This window comes from Xiphophorus couchianus, chromosome 7 (assembly GCF_001444195.1).
Source record: "Xiphophorus couchianus chromosome 7, X_couchianus-1.0, whole genome shotgun sequence".
NCBI lineage: Eukaryota > Metazoa > Chordata > Actinopteri > Cyprinodontiformes > Poeciliidae > Xiphophorus > Xiphophorus couchianus.
Window position 1 is genome coordinate 27,471,002 of NC_040234.1, and position 8,546 is coordinate 27,479,547.

Consider the following 8,546-nt stretch of genomic DNA (forward strand, 5'->3'; position numbering starts at 1 on the left):
CTGTGTTCAGCACCAAGTTGTTGGCTGAACACCACTGAGTGAGCTGCAGAATCTCCTCTCTGTAGTGGGTCTCGTTGTTGTCTGAAATGAGACCCACTACTGTTGTGTCGTCCACGTACTTCACGACTGTGTTGGTGGGGTGGATGGCCACGCAGTCGTGTGTAAACAGGGCTGTGTGCTCAGCCCAGCTCTCTTCATTACTTCCTGTTCTATTAATAATTAACAGACAACCAGACTCTCTTCTTCTTCCACTCATTCAGTTCATCATCTTCCAGTCTTTCTCTCTAAGCCTCATATTTCTCTCTCTTCTTCCTGCTCAAACACGCCTTCAATCTGGTGGATCCAACGGCTGCTGAAGGTGAAAGCTGATTGGCTGCTGCCTCTCTGCTCTGACATGTGATTCACAGGTCAACAATCAACCCAGTTTCTGTGTTCAAAAACTCACACAGTCACTGTGACCGAGAGCAGAAATGGAGCAGAATCAGCTGGACCCAGAAACTTTCTCCTGCTCCATCTGTCTGGATCTACTGAAGGATCCGGTGGCTATTCCCTGCGGACACAGCTACTGTATGAAGTGTATTAAAACCCAGTGGGATGAAGAGGATCAGAAGGGAATCCACAGCTGCCCTCAGTGCAGGGAGACATTCACACCGAGGCCTGTGCTAAAGAAGAACACCATGCTAGCAGCTCTAGTGGAGCAGCTGAAGAAGACTGGACTCCAAGCTGCTGCTGCTGACCACTGCTATGCTGGACCTGAAGATGTGGCCTGTGATTTCTGCACAGGAAGAAAACTGAAAGCCATCAAGTCCTGTTTATTCTGTCTGGTTTCCTACTGTAAGAATCACCTCCAACCTCACCTTGATGTTCCTGGAATGAAGAAACACAAGCTGGTGGAGCCGACCAAGAACCTGCAGGAGAACATCTGCTCTCGTCATGATGAGGTGATGAAGATGTTCTGTCGTACTGATCAGAAGTGCGTCTGTTATCTCTGCCCAGTGGATGAACATAAAGGTCATGACACAGTGTCAGCTGCAGCAGAAAGGACTGAGAGGCAGAGAGAGCTGGAGGAGAGACGAGGAAACATCCAGCAGAGAATCCAGGACAGAGAGGAAGATGTGAAGCTGCTTCAACAGGAGTTGGAGGCCATCAGTCGCTCTGCTGATAAAACAGTGGAGGACAGTGAGAAGATCTTCACCCAGCTGATCCGTCTCCTCCAGAAAAGAAGCTCTGAGGTGAAGCAGCAGATCAGATCCCAGCAGGAAACTGAAGTGAGTCGAGTCAAAGACCTTCAGGAGAAGCTGGAGCAGGAGATCAGTGAGCTGAAGAGGAAAGACGCTGAGCTGGAGCAGCTCTCACACACACAGGATCACAACCAGTTTCTCCTCAACTACCCCTCACTGCCAGCACTCAGTGAGTCTACACACTCATCCAGCATCAACATCCGTCCTCTGAGACACTTTGAGGACGTGACAGCAGCTGTGTCAGAGCTCAGAGAGAAACTACAGGACGTCCTGAGAGACTCATGGACAAACATCTCACTGATGGTCACTGAGGTGGATGTTCTGCTGTCAGGACCAGAACCAAAGACCAGAGCTGAGTTCTTGAAATATGCATGTGAAATTACACTTGATCCAAACACAGCAAACACATGGCTGGTTCTATCAGAGGGAAACAGGAAGGTGAGATCGATGAAAGATCGTCAGTCTTATTCTAATCATCCAGACAGATTCACTGATAAATCCCAAGTTCTGAGTAGAGAGAGTCTGACTGGACGTTGTTACTGGGAGGTGGAGTGGAAAATTTATGTTTCTATATCAGTCGCATACAAGAATATCAGCAGAGCAGGAAGTGGCAATAAATGTGAATTTGGATATAATGACAAATCTTGGGCTTTACATTGTAAACATTCTAAATTTGGTCACAACAACATCTGGACCTCCATCTCAGGTCCAGTTTCCTCCAGACTAGGAGTTTACCTGGATCACACAGCAGGTCTTCTGTCCTTCTACAGCGTCTCTGAAACCATGACTCTCCTCCACAGAGTCCAGACCACATTCACTCAGCCGCTACTGGCTGGAGTTTGGATTGGCAATATCTGGTTTCTGAACAATGTATCCTCTGCAGAGTTCATTAAACTCAACTAGATTTCCTCTCTTCTCTCTGATCACTGATCAGGCTTCATGGTTCTGCTGTTCTGTTCTTCTTTATTTCTCTGCTTTAAATGTAGTTCTTCTCAGTCTCTTTGCTCCAGGAACCATTAATGATTTCTGCTGATGTTTTCTTTCATTCTTTTATGACACAGAACTGATCTGCAGAACAAATGTTGTTTAAATCTGTTGATTTTGATGTGAAATTAATTTTCTTCTGTTTTCTTTATTGTGATCCAAAGAAAAAACTCGATTCCCGGCTGGGGTCTTTCTCCATGGAGTTTGCATGTTCTCCCTGTGCATGCGTGGGTTCTCTCCGGGTACTCCGGCTTCCTCCCACAGTCCAAAAACATGACTGTCAGGATAATTGGTCTATATAAATTCTCCCTAGGTGTGTGTGTGCATGGTTGTTTGTCCTGTATGTCTCTGTGTTGCCCTGCGACAGACTGGCGACCTGTCCAGGGTGTACCCCGCCTCTCGCCCGGAACGTAGCTGGAGATAGACACCAGCAACCCTCCCGACCCCATTAGGGACAAGGGTGAACAGAAAATGGATGGATGGAGAAAAAACTGAAACTAAATTTGCCTTTAAACTGATGCTGTTTTCTTCTCTATTCTTTAGATTTAGATCAGAGAAATAAATGTCTGTTGTTCTGTTTGGCATTATTTAATAAAACAACTGGATTACAGACAATTTTGGTATTTTTTTCTCTTCATTATTACAACAAATATTGAGTTTTTTGGTCTAAAGTGTAGAAACGTTTCCTTCAGATGCTACAGAAGATCAGATTCAACCTGATGTTTACAGGAGCAACAATCTGACCTGAGTTAAAGTGGATTACATTTAGCGTTAAGATCAGGTTCTGGTCCTGGTTCTGTTCCGGGAACCAGAATCAGTTGTCATGACAACAAACACTTAATAAACTTGAATTTCCAAAGACATATCAAATCAAAGTCGTTTCTTAATAGTAAGTTGAACAGAAAACAGACACATTCACCTGCACACATTACTCACTGTGAAACCTGGTGGTGGCAGCATCATGCTGTGGGGATGCTTTTGTTCACCAACTATTGGCTCTTAGTCTTCAGAAGCCTTGATGCTTTGATGGAGTTTCAGCTTCCAGCAGGACAGAGATCCAAACATCCATCCAGAGCTCCAATGAAACGGTTTAAGAGCAGCAAGAAAGAAGTCAGAGCTGCTGGACGGTTCCTTCAGTCTTTATCTGGACTAAAACTGCTCTAGTTCATGATCGCTACGCTAACTAGAGGAGCAAAGCAGCTTGATGAATCTTTTATTTTCAATTCAAATTTTTTATTTATTTAGAAACATGAAGAAAGTGTGTTTCATCTGCTCACAAAGAGTGATACAATCTTTTACTGTCGTCTTTCCAGCTTGTCATATTTTTCAGTTTGTTATAATAATCCAGACAGATTACCAATGTGAATCTGATGGTTTCCTTCCTTCTCCCATTTCTCCTTCACATATAATCTATCGTCTCCCTCCAGATTTTGTGACTCGTCGCACATTTTGGATGTTAATTTGTTAACGGAGGTCGATTGATGCAACTTTTGAAAAAATATTCAAAATCAGCTCCATGGCTTTGACTGGCAGTCAGTCAGAAAGATGAGCACAGCAAATAAGATTTCAATAAGTTACTTTAACTTCTATTTCATAGCAATGATTAAAAATAAAAAAACAAATTAAATTGTTTTGATTGAACAAAAACATGTTGTGTTCAACATAAACACTCGTTACTCAACAGCAGTGGATGTGAATTCAGAGCAAATCGGTCAACATCACCAGCCGTAGCTGAGCGCATAGGAAAAATGACCTAGAGAGGAATTCATAGATCCAAAGAAACATTTGATACAATAAGTCATGATGTCCATCCATCCATTTTATTTACAACCTTTTTCCCTCAGGGGTCAGGAGGGGTAACGGTGCCGATCTCCAGGGGTCAAAGGGCGAGAGGCGGGGTCACCCTGGACAGGTCGCCAGTAAATCATTTCATCATAATTAAAAATGTGATCATTATGAAATTCAGTGGATAGTTTTAAACAGGATGAGAATCTATTTAAAGAGCAGACAACGATTTGTGAAGATGGGAGAAACTGAATCTGACTGTCTGGAGATTTGGGGTTCCTCAAGGGTCAGTGCTGGGGTCAGTATTCTGTCACTGGTATATAAACCACATTAGCAAAGTGTCTAATGTAGTAAAATTTGTCTTATTTGCTGACGACGCAAACTTTCTGGTTTCTGTTGAATGACAACTTCTACCTGTAATCACCTCAGAAATCAGTAAATTTAACTGTTAAAATTGAATTAGACCTAAATTTGAACAAGACTAAAAACATGATTTGTTGGAAACTGATACAAAAAAATAAACTCAAATTCAAGTCCAACTCTAGAAAGACTATAGGACAATAAATTCCTCTGTGTAATAATTGATGACAAAATTAGTTGGAAACCTCACATTAAACATTGACAGAATAAACTATGTAGAAATAAATCAGTCCTGGCTGAAGCTGAACATATTCTGAATAATAAATCACTTCATATTCTTTATAACTGGCTGTTTTTGTCATATTTCACATATTATTCAGAAGTGTGAACTTAATTAGTAAAACTCTTTACAGCCACTGAGTTATTAGAATCATCCATGATGTCAGTTTTGATGAGAAAACAAACACATTATTCTTAAAATGTAAAATTCTTCAATATGAAGTTTGGTGGAATTTCAAATGGTTTAAATGATGTTTAAGGCATCAAATAAACTGTAACCTGAGCTCATGCAGAATGTTTCCTGAAAAAGAAGGAGGATGAAACATCAGGGGTTATTGAAGCTTAAAGATTGATAAGATACACAACAAGAAAGAGCTTTTGTCATTTAGTTAACAGTGTAAAATGATGGAACAAGTTAAATGAGGAGTTCAAACAAAGTGGAAATTTAACACAATTTAAAGTGAAACATAAGGAGGTCATTTTCACAAAATACAGAAATATTAGTGAGAGATATTTAGTACAAATGTGTAAACTGAGGTGAGAGCGTGTGAGTGTGTGTGTTTACATTTAGGCATGTGTGTGTTTTGGTGAGTTCATGGCAAAGAAACAGAAATTAAATTAAAATGAATTAACCTTGATTTTGATGAGTGTTCAGGTTCTTTAGGTTTATGTGTTAATATAGATTTATATGTGATTTAATGTGTATAAAAATATCTATGAGTCAGAATGCTTGTAATGAATAAGATTATTCAAGGCTGGACATAAATCTATATAGTCAATAATGTTTGTATTTATGCATAGATGAATATAGGGACTCAGAATAATGTTCACATTTGCTCTATTTACTACTTTATTTAGATTCAGATATATCAACTATATTAAATTCTTACTATTAATTTGAGTAACTTTTAAATATGTTAAGATTTTCCTTTTTGTGATCTAATAATGAGGGTCCATCTGAAAACATAATATGAGTTTATGGGGTTTGAGTTTATAAGTTGTTTAATTCTTCCTACTCATTTTCAAACATGTTAAGATCACAAAAAATATGTATATCTTGTATTCCATGTTTGTGTTTGCTATTTTATTCTGCTATCAAGATCAAAATAAATACATAAATAAAGCTTCAGTAGAATAATTAATTTCTTTCTTTTTGTTCTCATCTTACCTCCATCATCCTGAGGCCTTCTAGCTCCTCCTGGATGATATTTATTTTGAATAGTTTTCTAAATAAATAGTCATAACTCTTGAGTTAATGTTTGTTCTGAGCTCTGATTATTTTGTCCTTTGCAAACAATCTATTGTAAATACTGTATATTATTTCTGAAAGGTTTAACTATTTCAGCTACTGTCAGATAACAGTCACAACTTCAGTGCAATTTAATTTTTCTTTTAATAAATAACAGAGGACAACCAGACTCTCTTCTTCTTCCACTCATTCAGTTCATCATCTTCCAGTCTTTCTCTCTAAGCCTCATATTTCTCTCTCTTCTTCCTGCTCAAACACGCCTTCAATCTGGGTGGATCCAACGGCTGCTGAAGGTGAAAGCTGATTGGCTGCTGCCTCTCTGCTCTGACATGTGACTCACAGGTCAACAATCAACCCAGTTTCTGTTTTCAGGAAATGAAAATCACACAGTCACTGTGACCGAGAGCAGAAATGGAGCAGAATCAGCTGGACCCAGAAACTTTCTCCTGCTCCATCTGTCTGGATCTACTGAAGGATCCGGTGGCGATTCCCTGTGGACACAGCTACTGTATGAAGTGTATTAAAACCCAGTGGGATGAAGAGGATCAGAAGGGAAACCACAGCTGCCCTCAGTGCAGGGAGACATTCACACCGAGGCCTGTGCTAAAGAAGAACACCATGCTAGCAGCTCTAGTGGAGCAGCTGAAGAAGACTGGACTCCAAGCTGCTGCTGCTGCTGCTGCTGATGCTGATCACTGCAATGCTGGACCTGAAGATGTGGCCTGTGATTTCTGCACAGGAAGAAAACTGAAAGCCATCAAGTCCTGTTTATTCTGTCTGGTTTCCTACTGTAAGAATCACCTCCAACCTCACCTTGATGTTCCTGGAATGAAGAAACACAAGCTGGTGGAGCCGACCAAGAACCTGCAGGAGAACATCTGCTCTCGTCATGATGAGGTGATGAAGATGTTCTGTCGTACTGATCAGAAGTGCGTCTGTCTCATCTGTTTAATGGAGGAACATAAAGGTCATGACACAGTGTCAGCTGCAACAGAAAGGACTGAGAGGCAGAGAGAGCTGGAGGAGAGACGAGGAAACATCCAGCAGAGAATCCAGGACAGAGAGGAAGATGTGAAGCTGCTTCAACAGGAGGTGGAGGCCATCAGTCGCTCTGCTGATAAAACAGTGGAGGACAGTGAGAAGATCTTCACCCAGCTGATCCGTCTCCTCCAGAAAAGAAGCTCTGAGGTGAAGCAGCAGATCAGATCCCAGCAGGAAACTGAAGTGAGTCGAGTCAAAGATGTTCAGGAGAAGCTGGAGCAGGAGATCACTGAGCTGAAGAGGAAAGACGCTGAGCTGGAGCAGCTCTCACACACAGAGGATCACAACCAGTTTCTCCTCAACTACCCCTCACTGCCAGCACTCAGTGAGTCTACACACTCATCCAGCATCAACATCCGTCCTCTGAGACACTTTGAGGACGTGACAGCAGCTGTGTCAGAGCTCAGAGAGAAACTACAGGACGTCCTGAGAGACTCATGGACAAACATCTCACTGATGGTCACTGAGGTGGATGTTCTGCTGTCAGAACCAGAACCAAAGACCAGAGCTGAGTTCTTGAAATATGCATGTGAAATTACACTGGATCCAAACACAGCAAACACATGGCTGGTTCTATCAGAGGGAAACAGGAAGGTGAGATCGATGAAAGATCGTCAGTCTTATTCTAATCATCCAGACAGATTCACTGATAAATCCCAAGTTCTGAGTAGAGAGAGTCTGACTGGACGTTGTTACTGGGAGGTGGAGTGGAAAGGGTTTGTTTCTGTATCAGTCGCATACAAGAATATCAGCAGAGCAGGAAGTGGCAATGAATGTGAATTTGGATATAATGACAAATCTTGGGCTTTACATTGTAAACATTCTAAATTTGGTCACAACAACATCTGGACCTCCATCTCAGGTCCAGTTTCCTCCAGACTAGGAGTTTACCTGGATCACACAGCAGGTCTTCTGTCCTTCTACAGCGTCTCTGAAACCATGACTCTCCTCCACAGAGTCCAGACCACATTCACTCAGCCGCTACTGGCTGGAGTTAGGGTGTGGAATTATTTTGCGTATGGATCCTCTGCAGAGTTCATTAAACTCAACTAGATTTCCTCTCTTCTCTCTGATCACTGATCAGGCTTCATGGTTCTGCTGTTCTGTTCTTAATTTCTCTGCTTTAAATGTAGTTCTTCTCAGTCTCTTTGCTCCAGGAACCATTAATGATTTCTGCTGATGTTTTCTTTCATTCTTTTATGACACAGAACTGATCTGCAGAACAAATGTTGTTTAAATCTGTTGATTTTGATGTGAAATTAATTTTCTTCTGTTTTCTTTATTGTGATCCAAAGAAAAAACTGAAACTAAATTTGCCTTTAAACTGATGCTGTTTTCTTCTCTATTCTTTAGATTTAGATCAGAGAAATAAATGTCTGTTGTTCTGTTTGGCATTATTTAATAAAACAACTGGATTACAGACAATTTTGGTATTTTTTTCTCTTCATTATTACAACAAATATTGAGTTTTTTGGTCTAAAGTGTAGAAACGTTTCCTTCAGATGCTACAGAAGATCAGATTCAACCTGATGTTTACAGGAGCAACAATCTGACCTGAGTTAAAGTGGATTACATTTAGCGTTAAGATCAGGTTCTGGTCCTGGTTC

At 41.0% G+C, this 8,546-nt stretch overlaps 2 protein-coding genes across 2 annotated transcripts; both read left to right on the forward strand.

Annotated features, from left to right (window-relative positions):
• The first annotated feature begins 444 nt into the window (after positions 1-444).
• LOC114148642 (tripartite motif-containing protein 16-like) lies at positions 445-2,391 on the forward strand. The gene has a single exon (XM_028024049.1). It carries the CDS (start codon positions 471-473, stop codon positions 2,142-2,144), a length of 1,674 nt encoding a protein of 557 aa, XP_027879850.1. The 5' UTR covers positions 445-470; the 3' UTR covers positions 2,145-2,391.
• A 3,895-nt stretch (positions 2,392-6,286) lies between these two features.
• Positions 6,287-8,368, forward strand: LOC114148641 (tripartite motif-containing protein 16-like). Its single transcript, XM_028024047.1, has one exon. It carries the CDS (start codon positions 6,310-6,312, stop codon positions 7,990-7,992), a length of 1,683 nt encoding a protein of 560 aa, XP_027879848.1. The 5' UTR covers positions 6,287-6,309; the 3' UTR covers positions 7,993-8,368.
• The last annotated feature ends 178 nt before the right edge of the window (positions 8,369-8,546 follow it).

Bases quoted from the DNA above. Each gene is read 5' to 3' on its own strand.
- LOC114148642 (XM_028024049.1), top strand. From the start codon at position 471: ATGGAGCAGAATCAGCTGGACCCAGAAACTTTCTCCTGCTCCATCTGT.
- LOC114148641 (XM_028024047.1), top strand. From the start codon at position 6,310: ATGGAGCAGAATCAGCTGGACCCAGAAACTTTCTCCTGCTCCATCTGT.